General features: G+C 34.4%; 1 protein-coding gene across 1 annotated transcript in view; it reads left to right on the forward strand.

Moving 5' to 3' along the window:
- LOC132564036 (pendrin-like) overlaps positions 1–21,571 on the forward strand; it is a gene marked incomplete at its 3' end in the record, with an annotated part of 38,258 nt that extends 16,687 nt beyond the window's left edge. The window contains exon 2 of the mRNA XM_060228787.1: positions 21,242–21,571. Coding sequence (XP_060084770.1) covers positions 21,250–21,571 — 322 coding nt within the window. The remainder of the gene's footprint in view (positions 1–21,241) is intronic.
- Between the last annotated feature and the right edge of the window lie 402 nt (positions 21,572–21,973).

Genomic DNA, 21,973 nt, shown 5'->3' on the forward strand with positions numbered 1-21,973 from the left:
TTTCACGATATTGTCAGAACCAATTAAAGATGATGTAATGAAAATGAGAGATGATTTCACATCACAGAATTTGTGATATAAATAGCCTATAGTATCCTCAGGTACTACAATCGTTTTAACATTTCCAGGAGAATTCATCTTCAAAGTTTTTTAATTTAGATAAATTACATGTGGTTGATAAGACAGTGATGTTAATAACGTTGTGATGTATTGGTACATCTGTTGCCAGGAATCAGTAAGCTCCACTATTGTCTGTAGCATCACAACTGATTTGAATCATGTATCGATGTAAATTCACTATCTCTGTGTTAATGGGAAATATTATGGTCTTCTCATATGTTTTATTGTTAATCAATGGCTGGTTGTACTTTGAATGTGTTTGTATGTTAAACGTAAGTATCCTATGTTTTTATCCCTACAAATATTTTTATCATTCGGAATAAAAATTTACGCACAGTGATTACATACACAGTTGTTCTGCGGTTTACATACGTAGTTGTTCTGCAGTTTACACACACAGTTGTTTTGCGGTTTGCAGTGTATTCTGAAAAAAATGAAATCGGACTGGTATTACGATGGATCTTTATGGTCAGAATACATAATATTTCTGAAAGATAAATGGTTTATCAAAATATTTGGTAAGTCGTTAAAGAGGATTTATTTTGTGTGATATTTACATTCTTTTTCGCAGTGTCTTGTAAATCATAATTATGCCAAATTGTAGTGTATGAAAGTGTACACACTACAGATTACAGTGATTCTGTTGGTATAGGAATATCCACGTACTGAAATATCTTCCAGGTAGACAGAGATGGCTGCCGATCACTTTCCATATCAATTTACTTATCCAGGGTACAAATGTATGAGTCGTTCAGAAAAGTAACTTCACATTAAAGCTATGACATTGAAATAGAACATATTTTTTGTGAAACATAAAAAATAATGGTTATGTAATGTATCATTTCATTGTATACTAGTCAGGGTCTTATCCCAGGTAAACTCATGCTGATACTAGTCATGGTCTTATCCCAGGTAAACTCATGCTGATACTAGTCATGGTCTTAACCCAGGTAAACTCATGCTGATACTAGTCAGGGTCTTATCCCAGGTAAACTCATGCTGATACTAGTCAGTGTCTTATCCCAGGTAAACTCATGCTGATACTAGTCATGGTCTTATCCCAGGTAAACTCATGCTGATACTAGTCATGGTCTTATCCCAGGTAAACTCATGCTGATACTTATAGGTAAACTCATGCTGATCTTAGGGTCTTATCCCAGGTAAACTCATGCTGATACTAGTCAGTCATGGTCTTATCCCAGGTAAACTCATGCTGATACCAGTCATGGTCTTATCCCAGGTAAACTCATGCTGATACTAGTCATGGTAAACTCATGCTGATACTAGTCATGGTCTTATCCCAGGTAAACTCATGCTGATACTAGTCATGGTCTTATCCCAGGTAAACTCATGCTGATACTAGTCATGGTCTTATCCCAGGTAAACTCATGCTGATACTAGTCATGGTCTTACAGGTAAACTCATGCTGATACTAGTCATGGTCTTATCCCTTACTAGTCATGGTCTTATCCCAGGTAAACTCATGCTGATACTAGTCATGGTCTTATCCCAGGTAAACTCATGCTGATACTAGTCATGGTCTTATCCCAGGTAAACTCATGCTGATACTAGTCATGGTCTTATCCCAGGTAAACTCATGCTGATACTAGTCATGGTCTTATCCCAGGTAAACTCATGCTGATACTAGTCATGGTCTTATCCCAGGTAAACTCATGAATGCTGATATTAGTCGAAATGTAGTGGCCATCTTTCCTGTTGAGGCAGAATGATCAACCTCTGCATTTCGAGATTTACAATTGCCCAGGGGTTGTATGTTGACATAAGTATTGCCCAGGGGTTGTATGTTGACATAAGTATTGCCCAGGGGTTGTATGTTGACATAAGTATTGCCCAGGGGTTGTAAGTTGACACAAGTATTGCCCAGGGGTTGTATGTTGACACAAGTATTGCCCAGGGGTTGTATGTTGACACAAGTATTGCCCAGGGGTTGTATGTTGACACAAGTATTGCCCAAGTGTTGTATTTTGAAGCTGGTTGTAGCGAAGGGTTTGTATTTTTTCGGTATTTTGAAAAATGAAAGAAATCATTGAAAAAAAAGTTAAATTGCAGATAAGATTGTGAAGAAAGATGTCAACCTTTGTATGTTGATCATATCAAATACTTTTAGAACATTTCAAACTTTTAGTTAAGCTGTTGGTATTTTAATCATACAAAAAAACTTTATTGTAAAATGTTCATGGAAAGATATCTAAATTCATGTCATCAATATTGGCTACATTTTGTTGCTCTTTGTCTCTTTAAGTGCAGAAACCTTATATTCCTTGATATTCATCAGAGACATATTTAGAATTCAGGAACTTTAAATCTGTTAGTGTAGCTTAACTGACGAGAGGGTGAACACAAAATGGCGGGGATTGGATATCAAACCAAATTTTTACCATCAAACTGCTTGTAAAAGGAAAATTCAGATATGTTATTTATAAAATGGATGGATTACATGTCTCAAATTGATATTTTATAATGTTTTAGTGAGAGCTGCAGGCTGTAGATTTATACTGTTGTAACCTTACATAGTGTAGATCTATACTGTTGTAACCTTACATAGTGTAGATCTATACTGTTGTAACCTTACATAGTGTAGATCTATACTGTTGTAACCTTACATAGTGTAGATCTATACTGTTGTAACCTTACATAGTGTAGATCTATACTGTTGTAACCTTACATAGTGTAGATCTATACTGTTGTAACCTTACATAGTGTAGATCTATACTGTTGTAATAGTGGTATATTAACCTTACATAGTGTAGATCTATACTGTTGTAATAGTGGTATATTAACCTTACATAGTGTAGATCTATACTGTTGTAATAGTGGTATATTAACCTTACATAGTGTAGATCTATACTGTTGTAATAGTGTTATATTAACCTTACATAGTGTAGATCTATACTGTTGTAACCTTACATAGTGTAGATCTATACTGTTGTAATAGTGGTATATTAACCTTACATAGTGTAGATCTATACTGTTGTAACCTTACATAGTGTAGATCTATACTGTTGTAATAGTGGTATATTAACCTTACATAGTGTAGATCTATACTGTTGTAATAGTGGTATATTAACCTTACATAGTGTAGATCTATACTGTTGTAATAGTGGTATATTAACCTTACATAGTGTAGATCTATACTGTTGTAATAGTGTTATATTAACCTTACATAGTGTAGATCTATACTGTTGTAACCTTACATAGTGTAGATCTATACTGTTGTAATAGTGTTATATTAACCTTACATAGTGTAGATCTATACTGTTGTAACCTTACATAGTGTAGATCTATACTGTTGTAATAGTGGTATATTAACCTTACATAGTGTAGATCTATACTGTTGTAATAGTGGTATATTAACCTTACATAGTGTAGATCTATACTGTTGTAATAGTGGTATATTAACCTTACATAGTGTAGATCTATACTGTTGTAATAGTGTTATATTAACCTTACATAGTGTAGATCTATACTGTTGTAATAGTGGTATATTAACCTTACATAGTGTAGATCTATACTGTTGTAATAGTGGTATATTAACCTTACATAGTGTAGATCTATACTGTTGTAATAGTGTTATATTAACCTTACATAGTGTAGATCTATACTGTTGTAATAGTGTTATATTAACCTTACATAGTGTAGATCTATACTGTTGTAACCTTACATAGTGTAGATCTATACTGTTGTAATAGTGGTATATAAACCTTACATAGTGTAGATCTATACTGTTGTAACCTTACATAGTGTAGATCTATACTGTTGTAATAGTGGTATATAAACCTTACATAGTGTAGATCTATACTGTTGTAATAGTGTTATATTAACCTTACATAGTGTAGATCTATACTGTTGTAACCTTATATAGTGTTGGTCTCTGTTGTAATAGTGGTATATTAACCTTAAATAGTGTTGGTCTCTGTTGTAATAGTGGTATATTAACCTTACATAGTGTAGATCTATACTGTTGTAATAGTGTATATAAACCTTACATAGTGTAGATCTATACTGTAATAGTGTATATAAACCTTACATAGTGTAGATCTATACTGTTGTAATAGTGTTATATAAACCTTACATAGTGTAGATCTATACTGTTGTAATAGTGTTATATCTATACTGTTGTAATAGTGGTATATAAACCTTACATAGTGTAGATCTATACTGTTGTAATAGTGGTATATAAACCTTACATAGTGTAGATCTATACTGTTGTAATAGTGGTATATAAACCTTACATAGTGTAGATCTATACTGTTGTAATAGTGGTATATTAACCTTACATAGTGTTGGTCGTTTTGTTATATATATCTGGTGAAAGATGTCCTTGTTACGTACCTGAATAAAAGCCACATGTAGTCAACATGGGCCTACAATTATATAAATCGTAAATGTGACTTTTGTTACGGAGACTGGCGTGAATTTAGTACTTATACTAATTAGTACTTTTTCATCCAAGTGTTCCCTAAGGCTAAAAAATCTGTCACACATTTTTGATAATGTACTGCAGTACTAGCAATAACTTACTTTATTCTTCATTTTTTTTCTGTGATTCATTTTGTTAATTACCTTTGGCTAAGCCTGTTACAGAAATGATTCCACAGAATATTAACTGTCCCTTGGAGCTAAAGGACATGGGTTATGGGTGTCTTCAGGGCAAAAGACTTTTAAAAGAGACAATTGTATAAAAGTGCTCAGAGTACAGATTACCTCTGCTTGCGAGAATTTCCTGATTGTCTAGCTGTAGAGTACCCGGCTAGAGACAGAAGGGTCACTAGTTCGAACCCCATTAGGGGCTGTTAAGCACTCTCAGGAGATTGAGATGCTTTGTTGGAGTTGGTCCTTGATCATCAAGGTGGACAACTTGTGAAGGAGGAAGCTGTGTATAGTATGACTGTAGTTAGAATAATCCGTTATCATCAATCTCATGGTAGAATGAGTGAGAAAAAAGGTCACTAGTTCGAGCCCCTGAAGGGGCTGGAAATGTCTTTCATTATTCCTTCTTGTTGCATTGGAACAACATACTTATAATCACTAACTAATGTTATTACAATGTGCTGATTATCAAACTATAGCTGAAGCTGTAGCACAAATGTTCTACCTGTGTCGTAAAGGATAGTTCTCACCTTATATGGAGTGGTCAGTTTTTCACTTGATGTTGCTCAAAAAATAATTGTCAGATTTGCTTTGACACAGCTGTCTGTGTATCTGTTTTTATTTTGAAGGTGATTTTGTTCCAATGTTTAGAAAAAAAGACATTTAACCATTATTAACAAAAGGGCCTGTTTTGTTTGTGACCCTGGACTGATTTCTGTATAGCTGAAGACAGAAGATAACACACTAGACATATATATTTCAAAGTTGTCATGGGTCAAGAATGCAGAGCAATCAGTCAACAGAGTGATAATTCAACTCAAGGTCTCACACCAAATGTGTTCTGTAGGAAATCAAATGGATTGTCTCTATAAATGGACATTAATATACTGGACCTGATTGTCTCTGCTGACCATGCACTATTTAGATTTAGGCCAAATCAAACAATATACCTGTTTTTTGTTACCATTCATGGAACCTGGTACTTGTGCAGACTCTGAATTTGTGTCCACAATACTGGTACATTTAGGAGTGTTTTGATTGGCCTTTGTCCCTGCTGAATTATCTGGTTTTATCGGTTGCTAGACTTTGATCTTGTCAGAACGGGAACTGTCAACTGTCCAGTTTGTTGGTCAGAGAATGTGGTATATACATGCAGTTGAAGTTTTATCAAAATGAAATAGTGTTTGTTTGACCTTGAGAGGGACGAAGTATTGAGAAATGTTCAAGTCTTGTCTTTGATAAATGTTTTATTGTATTCAATTATATTGTTAAGAGAGTGAAAAGTAAGAGCCAGACCTTGACAAGTTTACCTATGTCTGAGTGAGTTGAACCATCTTTTGTTTCAAACTAAAGATCACAGGCTCTTGAATGTAGATGATTATTACATGGTAAACATTTCAGGACAAGTTTAAATTATTGCTTTATATCTATCAGCTGTATTCAAGTGCTTGTGCATATATATTTCATTTAAAAATGTTTGTTTGATTTATGAAAAAGAGATGTGTAAAGTTTCACGATTTTATTAAGAGCAATATTTTAAAGGTCAGATGGTAAATGGAACAACACAAAAAACAACAGGTCTGTTTTAAATATCTTTTGTATTCTTATTCAGTTAGATATTTCTGTACAAAAGTTGTCATTATTTTTATGATGTGAAGTTATAGCTGTATTCTGATGAATAAACACAATTAACTTATTGATTAACATAGTACACAAACCTTCACTTTCTAGCCTCAAGCAAAATTTGGACTTGTCTTGTATATAACAGGTATATATATAAATAGAATTCCAGGCTATTCACTATCTCAGGTGAAAAGTGAATGTAGATGCTGCCTGACTTGGTAGAACAGTGTTGTAAGGTTTCCTGTAATACCTGGGCTCTCTCTGTGTTGATGTTTTATGAAAGGAAGGAGAAACTTATAAGTGCCAGGCTTGGATATTTGTGTATGAATATTACAACTATATCAAAATTGAACAGGTATTTAGAAAAAAAAACAAACTTTGAGACAATTTTACCATTGTGGGTTATCACAATTTTACCAGAATTTTTTTTATACAAGGGAGATTACTTGAAGATTCGTTAAATCAGGTATGTTACTTTTTTTGTGAATAATTAAGTACTGTTTAAATGAAGTAAAACACTGAATGATACCTGTGTGTACAACACAACTGTATAATGTACATCTAAACCTGTCTGAACTGACACCCTGTGGGATCCAGTAATGGGTTAGATTAGGCAGGATGTCAGAGTTATGGTTTTATTGGGAAGTAATATGTAAGGAAATGGGTCTAGTAATATGGAGGAAAGTGGGTCTTTTGTTGGATAAGAAAGAGGTTGTCAGAAGTAGGCAGATAATGGACTGTTATTTACAACTTGGATTGCAGGAACATTTGTCGTTTTCTCACAAAGTGATGTGTCAAAGTACAATGATGGACGATTACATGTGTCAACATGTACATGAGAACTAATGATGTAATCAGCTGTGTCAGATTCTGAACATGTACACAAGAACTAATGATGTAATCAGTAGTGTGAGATTCTGAACATGTACACAAGAACTAATGATGTAATCAGCAGTGTGAGATTCTGAACATGTACACGAGAACTAATGATGTAATCAGTAGTGTGAGATTCTGAACATGTACACGAGAACTAATGATGTAATCAGTAGTGTGAGATTCTGAACATGTACACGAGAACTAATGATGTAATCAGTAGTGTGAGATTCTGAACATGTACACGAGAACTAATGATGTAATCAGCAGTGTGAGATTCTGAACATGTACACGAGAACTAATGATATAATCAGCAGTGTGAGATTCTGAACATGTACACAAGAACTAATGATGTAATCAGTAGTGTGAAAATCTGTAGTAAATGTTGGAAACATTTCGTTAATTGAGATTAATTGTTTTAGACAATTAAGAATTAAGTTTGTAATAGAGGATATCACGAGTGGAAGATAAGTTGTATTTATAGAAAAGACCTATATAAATGTATTTACCTATTTATTGGTGGTTCAAACATTTCCTTGTAGCTAATAGGGTATTATTTTTATGAATGAAAATGGAAAATTTAAATCTTGGTCAGGTAGGGATCTATTTTCCTATAAGACCTTATACTGATCCAGTACTTGGTATACTGACACTAAAACACATTAGTTTTGAAAGTTTCTACAATTCTTCAAAATGAGCCCACGAAAAGTCTTCTTTAACTGACCACATGTATATGTGCCATTGAAATTCATGTTTTCTAACTTTCATGGAAAGCATTCATTTTCCAAAATATCTAGAGATTTGCAGCTGTCCATATTAGACACATGTATAACAAAACTATGTACAATGTATTACATTGTATCTGTTACCTCACCTTTATGAGGTGTAAGTGAACAGTATGATGATGGACGGGTGTTACCTCTGACAGGTAAACAAAAGGACATGAATTTACCTGTCGTATCAGTGATGATTTACCTGGCTAAGTAGTTGGTACAAATAGGACACGGACTTAGGCCGTTCATTCTAACATACCTGTAAAGAGGTGGATACAGGTGTGAGTCTCTAGCATACTACTTACTACTGACAGCCTCAACTATCACCAGCACTAAACAACATTGTATCCCACCAACACGGTAATGCTACCACTAATGAGAACATATATCATATAGATATACTTCTTTATTTAAAATCTGGACTGAAATCTTGAATTTATTTGAACGCAGTTCTTAAATGGATATTAACAAGTATTTCTTATCAAGGTAAGACTTCTTTTTGATCAATTTACGGACAATTGTCTTATTTCAATTTAAGAAAATATAGTTTCTTTCCTTTGGTTGAGTTAAGCTGTTAAAGTTGATTTTGCTACAACACTGTAGTGAAGTTTTATGTTATTTTATTTGGACAGTGTGTTTTCTTGCTGTTTTCTCTCACTTTATTGCATTTTGTCACAAAGTTCACTTTGATAAAATTTTGTGATGTTCCTTTTAAGATGATGTACATTTTGTTACATTTTCTCTGTTGATATATCTTACAATGATTCCTTAAAGATAATGTAAAGTCCCTTACAATCAATGTAAAAATATTTTCAAGGAATTTTCCTTTTAAAGTTTGTTACAATATCCCATAAAGGTAATATCATTTTCCTTTAAGATAATGTGTTTTGTTACAAAGTTCTTTAAGCTTATTTCATTAAGATAATGTGTTTTGTTACAAAGTTCTTTAAGATAATTTCATTAAGATAATGTGTTTTGTTACAAAGCTCTTTAAGATAATTTCATTAAGATAATGTGTTTTGTTACAAAGTTCTTTAAGATAATTTCATTAAGATAATGTGTTTTGTTACAAAGCTCTTTAAGCTTATTTCATTAAGATAATGTGTTTTGTTACAAAGTTCTTTAAGATAATTTCATTAAGATAATGTGTTTTGTGCTCTTTAAGATAATTTCATTAAGATAATGTGTTTTGTTACAAAGTTCTTTAAGATAATTTCATTAAGATAATGTGTTTTGTTACAAAGCTCTTTAAGCTTATTTCATTAAGATAATGTGTTTTGTTACAAAGTTCTTTAAGATAATTTCATTAAGATAATGTGTTTTGTTACAAAGCTCTTTAAGATAATTTCATTAAGATAATGTGTTTTGTTACAAAGCTCTTTAAGATAATTTCATTAAGATAATGTGTTTTGTTACAAAGTTCTTTAAGCTTATTTCATTAAGATAATGTGTTTTGTTACAAAGTTCTTTAAGATAATTTCATTAAGATAATGTGTTTTGTTACAAAGCTCTTTAAGCTTATTTCATTAAGATAATGTGTTTTGTTACAAAGTTCTTTAAGATAATTTCATTAAGATAATGTGCCATGTTCTTTTTGAGATGTCATTTTTTATTCCTCTAAAATAACATATTCTAGTAAAATTAGTAAAATGGTCATTTAAGATAACATATATTTTGTTACAATGTTTCTTTCTATATTTAGTTTTATGTTAAAAACTTTCTTAATAATTTTTCATATCTATGCTCCTGCAGTATTTCTATGAGTTTGATATATAAACCCCCCTACATAAGTAATAAACTTAGTAATATAGTTATCACATTGTCTGTGCCTGTGTATGTCCATGCCTCTGTAACAGCTTGTCAGTTAGGGTATTCCAGAAATAATGTCTGTTAATTTAGTATTCAAGAAATAGAATTATTTTTTATTGTGTACAGAAGTAATATGGACATTTGCCACTTTACCAGATAAGCCATTTATAACAATAAACAGTTATTTAAATGGAGTGAATGAGCCAAATGGCTGTCGGCATCAAAAAGTTAAGTTTACATTTTAGAAACTTCATAACGTGATGTAGTTTGTGTGTTAGTATGTAATTTAATGAAGCATACTGCAATAGATTTGGAAGGGGTTATTGTAAGATAAAAAGAACAAAATACTTAAAATATGTTAAATCAGTCAACATAACTACATCAGATATGATGAGTCTCCATCTTATTCCAGGGTAAAACATTTACTGATGACCACAAACATATTATTTTCAAAATCACTAAGATCTGTTATATATGTACAGTTTTCAGACAAACATTAGACAGGGAAAAAAGTAAATAGAAGGATGATTGAAAAAAAAAAAATCTTTAAGGCTTATGTAATGACAGTCACATATACTCACCATGTCAGAAAGTGTGATAAGCACTGTACACCACTTCAAGGTTAGAACATCAGGTAATATAATAGGACATCTGTATTTGTAGAAATAAAATGGAACAAAGGAAGGTGACAACTTTAGAGACTAATTGTTTATTGTGATGGTCAGTGTGTAAATTATTGCATTAAACTTTCCCCCCTAAGTACCTATCCTATAATTCCATGCTGATGTAGAAATATACATTTGCTGAGTTTCTATAAGCCCATCAGAGTTTTATATCTGTCATCTGTCATTCTTAAACTTTTGATTGTCCTCTCACATTTTTCAACTGATATTTTACACACTTGGTAGACTTAATCATCGTGACATGAAGTTTTCCTGAACAACAAATTGATTTTACTGTATTTGGAAAAGTTACTGCCCTTTGTTGTTTTCACAACGATGATCTTGTTCTGACCTCTCCTTTCTCATTTTCAACCAATTCTTTCATTTTTAGTTGACTTAATTTGCTGTGACACTTCGATTTGAATTCATTTGGAAGTTTTCAGCCAATTTCTCTCAGGCTTTGTAGGTTTTACAACTAGGACACAAAACTGTGTGTTTTCCTACATGGTGGTTTGATTCAATAAAAGCATTTTGTGCTTCCTTAACCTTTGCCTTTTGTTAAAATTCCATGTCTGCAGCACCATTTTGCTTGCATTTAAATTGCGGTAAGAAAACTTAATATTTACATTTGTCATACTATGATGATGTGCACTATTTTTAAGTCCGGGCAGTCAACCCTTAAATTACAGAATTATTGCTATTAATTAAAAACATTTTCCAATAAGTTTGTTTTCAGGGAGTGTTCAATAGTTTGATACTTTTGTTGAAGAAGGTGTTTTCTGTTTATTTTCAGCATTTTAATGTTTAATCTCCTTCCTCAATTTCTGAACAAAGTCTCTGACACTTTGTAAGCTTTCATTACTTGAAACTGTTTTCCTAAGTGGCATCATTTTGGAATTTTGGAAATTTTCTTTCTGTAACTTGTGAGTACATATATATTTTATTTGTTTCTCATGAAATACTACAGTGTATTTTATTTTTTGAGCACATGAGCTAAAAGATGATTCTGGCTTTCTCGGCTTAAACAAACATTTTTAGCAATGTTATTTTGGGAAGTAAAGATAGCAATCATTCAGAACTTGTACACGAAAATACACAACTAACATGCACCCCCAGCCCCTCCCCTAAGCAGTATAAGTCAGTGACTGCTTAAAAACTCTCTCTCCACAAGAAATCGACAATGTGCCAGCTGACATTGAAGTTGGCCATCACAAGAGAAATAGATTCTTACAAACCTCTGCTTTGAATGAAATTAGAGTACTGCTGTATTTGTGATGTCCTCCATATCTGTTTGTGTGTCTGCCATTACTGAACATGTCCCAGTCAATACAAAGCCAGCGACAGTTACAAAGTCAATGAAACAAAATATATAGGTCACAGTGACCTATTTGATTTGGTCAATGTAATAGACAAAGTAGGTCACAGTGACCTATTTGATTTGGTCAATGTAATAGACAATGTAGGTCACAGTGACCTTTTTGATTTGGTCAATGTAATAGACAAAGTAGGTCACAGTGACCTATTTGATTTAGTCAATGTAATAGACAATGTAGGTCACAGTGACCAAAATTCACAAAGGCAAAGTAACAGGTGATGTTAAATTGGTGCTTTTCAAGATTAAACAGACAAGTAGACAGACACACACAGACACAGACAAGCAGACAGACACATTCACAGACTCAAACAGACACAAATAAGCAGACAGACACACACAGACTTACACAGACAAAAGCAGATAGACAGACTGACTAACACACATACAGATAATTCCTTTGCAGGGAGAGTGAAAAATTCTTGAAGCTCTTTGTAAAACCACATCAGTAAGAGGTGTTCTTGCCTGTAGCAGTACATAACGTAATTATTCTATGGATGATGAACCAAGTTTAATGTGAGGTCTATGCATGTAAGGTTGCGCTCTATGACAAGCAAGCTATACAGTTTTACATCACCTGATTTGTCAATGTCAATGTTTGTAATCAAACAGCTTTGGCCAATGATCCCAGGATGTGTAACAAGCCTACATTGATAACCTATCTAAATCACATCTTTTGAGAGAAGCTTATATACAAGCACACCTGACTTAAAGTGTCTACATGCAAAACAGTACCATTATCTCTGAAGGACTAGCCCTGTTTTTGATTGGTCGTGACCATAATTGTCTCTCAAATTGATTTTTGAGCACTCTTATATAATGTAAAAGATCAATTCTAAATTTTATCATTATTTAATAATTAATATCAAAATCACTTCCATATAATGAAAACCAACTAGAATCATTGTAAATTTGAATTCTGTTTTATATAAATCTGATATTTTCATTTTTTCACAAACCATGTATATACCTGTTAACTAATTAAACGGATACAAAAAACTAGCAATAAAAACTAAAAACTGGAACTAAAATGAGGAAACGGTCCTCAGGCTATGAACGCGGTGCTTGTGTTAAATTAATGAGCTCTACAGGATGAAGAACAGCAGAAAAATGTGGTTACTTTGAAAGTTTTGATTAATTGGATTCATCAGATACTATAACCAAAACACAGTTAATTATCATAATGTTATTGAAAAAGTAACAGAACTTGATTTTTGGAGAAAGCAGATGACGTCATGTTTCTGTCACAATATATTAGAATCTGATGTCGATTTACACATGATACATCTATTTTAGGGATCAGCCTGGCTCTATATTTATCTTTTCTATCTTTACATATATTTAAGAAGTTTTGTGTGGATTATTGAAGTTTGTTTTTCTATGCTGAAGAGTTCGGAGATTTTATTGTGGGAAATATGTCTGTGATGAGTATTCTAAGTGACATCAGCAGTGACAGCCTTGCTGTAGGTAAGACATCGTCTTGATGTTGTTATTTTGTTACCTAATCTGTTTACAATATATGTTGACATATTTATGGCTTTATTCCCTGTTCTTTTAATGTGTCTGTAGCAAACATGTTGTACTCTAGACGGGGATGAGCTCTCCCACCCTACAATAATATCTGTAACTGTACTGTAGACAGGGATGAGCTCCCCCACCCTACAATTATATCTGTAACTGTACTGTAGACAGGGATGAGCTCCCCCACCCTACAATTATATCTGTAACTGTACTGTAGACACAGATGAGCTCTCCCACCCTACAATTATATCTGTAACTGTACTGTAGACAGGGATGAGCTCTCCCACCCTACAATTATATATGTAACTGTACTGTAGACATAGATGAGCTCTCCCACCCTACAATTATATCTGTAACTGTACTGTAGACATAGATGAGCTCTCCCACCCTACAATTATATCTGTAACTGTACTGTAGACAGAGATGAGCTCCCCACCCTACAATTATATCTGTAACTGTACTGTAGACAGAGATGAGCTCTCCCACCCTACAATTATATCTGTAACTGTACTGTAGACAGGGATGAGCTCCCCCACCCTACAATTATATCTGTAACTGTACTGTAGACACAGATGAGCTCTCCCACCCTACAATTATATCTGTAACTATACTGTAGACAGGGATGAGCTCCCCCACCCTACAATTATATCTGTAACTGTACTGTAGGACAAATGATATGTATGATTGGTATGTAAACCTGTTATACTAGGACTATCAGAGTGGGTATGTAAACCTGTTATACTAGGACTATCAGAGTGGGTATGTAAACCTGTTATACTAGGACTATCAGAGTGGGTATGTAAACCTGTGTTATACTAGGACTATCAGAGTGGGTATGTAAACCTGTTATACTAGGACTATCAGAGTGGGTATGTAAACCTGTGTTATACTAGGACTATCAGAGTGGGTATGTAAACCTGTGTTATACTGTGTTATACTAGACTATCAGAGACTATCAGAGTGGGTATGTAAACCTGTTATACTAGGACTATCAGAGTGGGTATGTAAACCTGTTATACTAGGACTATCAGAGTGGGTATGTAAACATGTTATACTAGGACTATCAGAGTGGGTATGTTAACCTGTGTTATACTAGGACTATCAGAGTGGGTATGTAAACCTGTGTTATACTAGGACTATCAGAGTGGGTATGTAAACCTGTTATACTAGGACTATCAGAGTGGGTATGTAAACCTGTTATACTAGGACTATCAGAGTGGGTATGTAAACCTGTTATACTAGGACTATCAGAGTGGGTATGTAAACCTGTGTTATACTAGGACTATCAGAGTGGGTATGTAAACCTGTGTTATACTAGGACTATCAGAGTGGGTATGTAAACCTGTTATACTAGGACTATCAGAGTGGGTATGTAAACCTGTTATACTAGGACTATCAGAGTGGGTATGTAAACCTGTTATACTAGGACTATCAGAGTGGGTATGTAAACCTGTTATACTAGGACTATCAGAGTGGGTATGTAAACCTGTTATACTAGGACTATCAGAGTGGGTATGTAAACCTGTGTTATACTAGGACTATCAGAGTGGGTATGTAAACCTGTGTTATACTAGGACTATCAGAGTGGGTATGTAAACCTGTTATACTAGGACTATCAGAGTGGGTATGTAAACCTGTGTTACTAGGACTATCAGAGGACTATCAGAGTGGGTATGTAAACCTGTGTTATACTAGGACTATCAGAGTGGGTATGTAAACCTGTTATACTAGGACTATCAGAGTGGGTATGTAAACCTGTGTTATACTAGGACTATCAGAGTGGGTATGTAAACCTGTTATACTAGGACTATCAGAGTGGGTATGTAAACCTGTTATACTAGGACTATCAGAGTGGGTATGTAAACCTGTTATACTAGGACTATCAGAGTGGGTATGTAAACCTGTGTTATACTAGGACTATCAGAGTGGGTATGTAAACCTGTGTTATACTAGGACTATCAGAGTGGGTATGTAAACCTGTGTTATACTAGGACTATCAGAGTGGGTATGTAAACCTGTTATACTAGGACTATCAGAGTGGGTATGTAAACCTGTTATACTAGGACTATCAGAGTGGGTATGTAAACCTGTGTTATACTAGGACTATCAGAGTGGGTATGTAAACCTGTGTTATACTAGGACTATCAGAGTGGGTATGTAAACCTGTGTTATACTAGGACTATCAGAGTGGGTATGTAAACCTGTTATACTAGGACTATCAGAGTGGGTATGTAAACCTGTGTTATACTAGGACTATCAGAGTGGGTATGTAAACCTGTGTTATACTAGGACTATCAGAGTGGGTATGTAAACCTGTGTTATACTAGGACTATCAGAGTGGGTATGTAAACCTGTGTTATACTAGGACTATCAGAGTGGGTATGTAAACCTGTGTTATACTAGGACTATCAGAGTGGGTATGTAAACCTGTGTTATACTAGGACTATCAGAGTGGGTATGTAAACCTGTGTTATACTAGGACTATCAGAGTGGGTATGTAAACCTGTGTTATACTAGGACTATCAGAGTGGGTATGTAAACCTGTGTTATACTAGGACTATCAGAGTGGGTATGTAAACCTGTGTTATACTAGGACTATCAGAGTGGGTATGTAAACCTGTGTTATACTAGGACTATCAGAGTGGGTATGTAAACCTGTGTTATACTAGGACTATCAGAGTGGGTATGTAAACCTGTGTTATACTAGGACTATCAGAGTGGGTATGTAAACCTGTTATACTAGGACTATCAGAGTGGGTATGTAAACCTGTGTTATACTAGGACTATCAGAGTGGGTATGTAAACCTGTTATACTAGGACTATCAGAGTGGGTATGTAAACCTGTGTTATACTAGGACTATCAGAGTGGGTATGTAAACCTGTGTTATACTAGGACTATCAGAGTGGGTATGTAAACCTGTGTTATACTAGGACTATCAGAGTGGGTATGTAAACCTGTTATACTAGGACTATCAGAGTGGGTATGTAAACCTGTGTTATACTAGGACTATCAGAGTGGGTATGTAAACCTGTTATACTAGGACTATCAGAGTGGGTATGTAAACCTGTTATACTAGGACTATCAGAGTGGGTATGTAAACCTGTTATACTAGGACTATCAGAGTGGGTATGTAAACCTGTTATACTAGGACTATCAGAGTGGGTATGTAAACCTGTTATACTAGGACTATCAGAGTGGGTATGTAAACCTGTTATACTAGGACTATCAGAGTGGGTATGTAAACCTGTTATACTAGGACTATCAGAGTGGGTATGTAAACCTGTTATACTAGGACTATCAGAGTGGGTATGTAAACCTGTGTTATACTAGGACTATCAGAGTGGGTATGTGTTATACTAGGACTATCAGAGTGGGTATGTAAACCTGTTATACTAGGACTATCAGAGTGGGTATGTAAACCTGTTATACTAGGACTATCAGAGTGGGTATGTAAACCTGTGTTATACTAGGACTATCAGAGTGGGTATGTAAACCTGTGTTATACTAGGACTATCAGAGTGGGTATGTAAACCTGTGTTATACTAGGACTATCAGAGTGGGTATGTAAACCTGTGTTATACTAGGACTATCAGAGAGTAAACCTGGGTATGTAAACCTGTTATACTAGGACTATCAGAGTGGGTATGTAAACCTGTGTTATACTAGGACTATCAGAGTGGGTATGTAAACCTGTGTTATACTAGGACTATCAGAGTGGGTATGTAAACCTGTGTTATACTAGGACTATCAGAGTGGGTATGTAAACCTGTGTTATACTAGGACTATCAGAGTTATACTAGGACTATCAGAGTGGGTATGTAAACCTGTTATACTACTAGGACTATCAGAGTGGGTATGTAAACCTGTGTTATACTAGGACTATCAGAGTGGGTATGTAAACCTGTGTTATACTAGGACTATCAGAGTGGGTATGTAAACCTGTGTTATACTAGGACTATCAGAGTGGGTATGTAAACCTGTGTTATACTAGGACTATCAGAGTGGGTATGTAAACCTGTGTTATACTAGGACTATCAGAGTGGGTATGTAAACCTGTGTTATACTAGGACTATCAGAGTGGGTATGTAAACCTGTTATACTAGGACTATCAGAGTGGGTATGTAAACCTGTGTTATACTAGGACTATCAGAGTGGGTATGTAAACCTGTGTTATACTAGGACTATCAGAGTGGGTATGTAAACCTGTGTTATACTAGGACTATCAGAGTGGGTATGTAAACCTGTGTTATACTAGGACTATCAGAGTGGGTATGTAAACCTGTTATACTAGGACTATCAGAGTGGGTATGTAAACCTGTTATACTAGGACTATCAGAGTGGGTATGTAAACCTGTTATACTAGCACTACCAGAGTGGGTATGTAAACCTGTGTTATACTAGGACTATCAGAGTGGGTATGTGAACCTGTGTTATACTAGGACTATCAGAGTGGGTATGTGAACCTGTGTTATACTAGGACTATCAGAGTGGGTATGTAAACCTGTGTTATACTAGGACTATCAGAGTGGGTATGTAAACCTGTGTTATACTAGGACTATCAGAGTGGGTATGTAAACCTGTTATACTAGGACTATCAGAGTGGGTATGTAAACCTGTTATACTAGGACTATCAGAGTGGGTATGTAAACCTGTTATACTAGGACTATCAGAGTGGGTATGTAAACCTGTTATACTAGGACTATCAGAGTGGGTATGTAAACCTGTGTTATACTAGGACTATCAGAGTGGGTATGTAAACCTGTTATACTAGGACTATCAGAGTGGGTATGTAAACCTGTTATACTAGGACTATCAGAGTGGGTATGTAAACCCGTGTTATACTAGGACTATCAGAGTGGGTATGTAAACCTGTTATACTAGGACTATCAGAGTGGGTATGTAAACCTGTTATACTAGGACTATCAGAGTGGGTATGTAAACCTGTTATACTAGGACTATCAGAGTGGGTATGTAAACCTGTTATACTAGGACTATCAGAGTGGGTATGTAAACCTGTTATACTAGGACTATCAGAGTGGGTATGTAAACCTGTTATACTAGGACTATCAGAGTGGGTATGTAAACCTGTTATACTAGGACTATCAGAGTGGGTATGTAAACCTGTTATACTAGGACTATCAGAGTGGGTATGTAAACCTTGATTCAGGTAAACACAGGACTTGTGTGCTTTTACCTTGGTTTTGTACCAAAAGGAGTTAAAAGTTGATAACTAGGATGATACGAACTCTTACCTCAGATTCTACATGACAACACTTTTCAAATGAAATTATCCTGATCAAAGTAAATTTTCTTTCAAAGAATAATTCAGTGAGAACAAATACTATGCCAGACAAGGAATATCTTGTGGATGTATTTAATTTGGTAGCCATGTTAAAAAGAATAGATATTATACGGAATTTATTGACATTTTATTTAATATGTTATTGAATTCCCTTTTTTTTGTTAATATCTAATACAATTCTTGTTTTTCTTTTTCTTGTACAAAAGATAAAAAACACTTATGTGTTTTTCTCATTTAGAAATTGATTTTATCTTCGTTCTAAATTCATGTAAATGTACTGTAAGTATTATGTTATTTATCCTGAAATTGAATTGATTCACGGCTTAAGTTTTTCAATCAGAATATGACGTAGTATTTGAAGTACTGTTTAGTGTATAGTTTTTATAATCAGGCTTTGTCTTTGAGGTTTTTTACAATAATTCGCAATTTTCTTTCAATTTCAATCTCGGCAGGTGATATCACTTCACCAGGTATGATCTTTTCCTTAAATTTTATTGAAATAAAATAATAAAATTTAATTAGAGCAGGAATTTCAATTTCAAGTTTATATAAATAATTTATTTTGGAAGAAGGGGTGGGGGGGGGGGGGGAGAAATCTCTTTGTCTGCTTCTTTTTGGAAGCAAATATTTCATTAAAAATCAAAGGTGCCGTGTTTTCTTGTGAGTTGTATATGGCCACCTGTTTGAGAATTCCCTCCCATGTAGACTATTATCAGACCTAATCTGACAAACTGCAGCATTGTTACCAACATGTTTTTACAAACAGAAATTGATGCTACAGAATGATTTAATGTAATTTGTTCGTTTGATGTGCCTGGCATAGTGTCAAATTAGTCTATGATCACTGTGCTGGGAGTATTCATCACAGTAATAATATCTCATCGTGAGAGACACAATGCTTTTTGGTTTCTTTCTGAATAGTTCCATTTTAACTTGAGCTTTTGATGTTCTCCAAAGGAAGAGCATATAGTAGTCCATCCGTCCATCCATCATAATTTTGGTTGGAACACAAAAAATATGAGAGGTATCAACATGAAACACCATAGATAGATAGATCCTGTGTGACATTGTGTCACAGATCCTACCTTGTTGTCCTGTGTGACATTGTGTCACAGATCCTACCTTGTTGTCCTGTGTGACATTGTGTCACAGATCCTACCTTATTGTCCTGTGTGACATTGTGTCTCAGATCCTACCTTGTTGTCCTGTGTGACATCGTGTCTCATATCCTACCTTGTTGTCCTGTGTGACAATGATAGTGTGTCAAAGTTTCTACCCAGTGGTTCTGTTTTAAAAAAATATATTGATTGATTTTAAAGGATGTATATTCTTATATAATAATGTCCTCTTTGTATATGTTGTTTAAACAAATAAATACCCTTTGAATCAATTAAAAAGCTTGATTATGACTAGAATATCAATGTATTGTGCCATGTTTACCTTTGTAGCTTAAACAAACAATTGAATAGAAACTGAATGATCTGAATTTCATTCTCAAGCCTGGAAGTAGCACTTGACTGACTTGTATATCTAGACTTTGATGGATCTGCTGTATTTAGGGCTTCTTGGTATCAACTTTGCCAAAATAATGTACACACAAATATCATTTATCAAATTAATTCACAGAGGCAGTCATTATGGACAAGTTATGGTATGAAATCTTCACTGTTTTTGCCACTTATTTTTACAACAAATAAGTTTCTCTTTTAATGGAGGTGTTTCGCCTTTTACCATTTATACAGAGTCAGGTGTTATCATCATCGTCGTTTGTATTGGTTTATCTGTGTACTAATTGTATGATTTAATCAAAGTAGCATGTTTATTTAAAAAATGAAATTGACAAGTAATTATCTATTTGGCATTTCTCAGAGTTCCTCTTAATATCATGTTGCTTAATGTCACATATGGGGTTAAATGTTCTGTGATATCACAAATCAATTAATGCTGTGATGCTAGATAAAACCTGTTTGTTAATATCATGTTGTTTAACATCACATAGTGGTCAATATCATATTTTTATTTTGACGGTGGATAGATACAAATTTTAAGCTCACTAAAAATTTTCTGGATTGTCATAGTTCTAACATTGTCCATCAGTGCGACCGTCCATCCATTTTTCTATGCGGCCTTTTGTGTCCAGAGCATAACTTTGTCCATAAATAAGCAAGGATCATGAAACTTGTTGTATACATTGGTCATACTTAACATGATGTGCAGTGAACCACATGCAGGGCCCTAGACCCCCCTCATTTACAGAGTTATTGCCCTTTGTTTAAACTATCTTTCCCAGAGCATAACATTGCTTGCATTTAGGCCAGGATAATGAAACTTGGTGTATACAGAAAATATGCATAACACAAAATTCAGGACCTGCTAACACTAAATTTCATAATCATTACCCTTTGTTAAAATTTTGTGTCCAAGAGAGTTGGTAAGGGAGTGTTTATTAGTTTTACTGATACTTTTGTTACTAGAGTTCTTAATTTAGTAAGGTGTACTTTCTTACACGTTAACACCAAGGAAAACTTGTGTGTTATATTTGCAAAATGATAATGACATTTTCTGACATTTTAGGGAAGAAGATGAATGCTGAGGATCGGGATCTCAGCGAGTCACTGTTGGACGTTCAGTCCAATGGGAGTGCCAAATTTGTTATAGAACGACCAGTTTTCTCGCAACAGAAGTTTGATGAAGGATTCGAACCTGGTACTCGTCCACAGAGCACTCTTAGACAGAGTTTAAGTAAAGCTAAATCCAAATGTCTCTGTTCGAGGAATTGTTGTGTGAGGTTTATCTACAGTATTTTTCCATTCATTGATGTTCTGAAGGAGTATGATGTTAAAAAGGATCTGTCCGGAGACATTGTGTCTGGTCTTACAGTCGGGATCATGCATATTCCTCAAGGTAAGAAATATCATTAAGAGTTTATTTTTAGACATTGCAAAGAAAATCTTAAGAAACTATGAAATTGATCAAATGATGTGAAAGCATTTTTGAATAAGCCCCTGCATCTTAAACGCCATTTTTTGTCAATAACAAAAAATCTCCATTGAGAATCTCTCCCTTTTTTTTCAGTTATATATATTTTATTTTCATTTGCTTTTTCTAAAAATAACTAAGAAAATTGATTTTAAAGGGAATTTATTAAAAATTCTTGTAGTCCTTCATGGTTCATGATCATTCTACAAAGCTATATAAAAATACCAGTAGGTCAAGGCCACTTATTTCCACATAGAGTAACCTGTAGGATGTTACTCACAGTCAGTAACACAGCTTCAATATATGAAATTGGGGTCAGAGGTCATA

This window comes from Ylistrum balloti, unplaced genomic scaffold, assembly GCF_031769215.1.
Source record: "Ylistrum balloti isolate Yb309-2 unplaced genomic scaffold, AGI_CSIRO_Ybal_v1 Utg371988, whole genome shotgun sequence".
Classification (NCBI taxonomy): domain Eukaryota; kingdom Metazoa; phylum Mollusca; class Bivalvia; order Pectinida; family Pectinidae; genus Ylistrum; species Ylistrum balloti.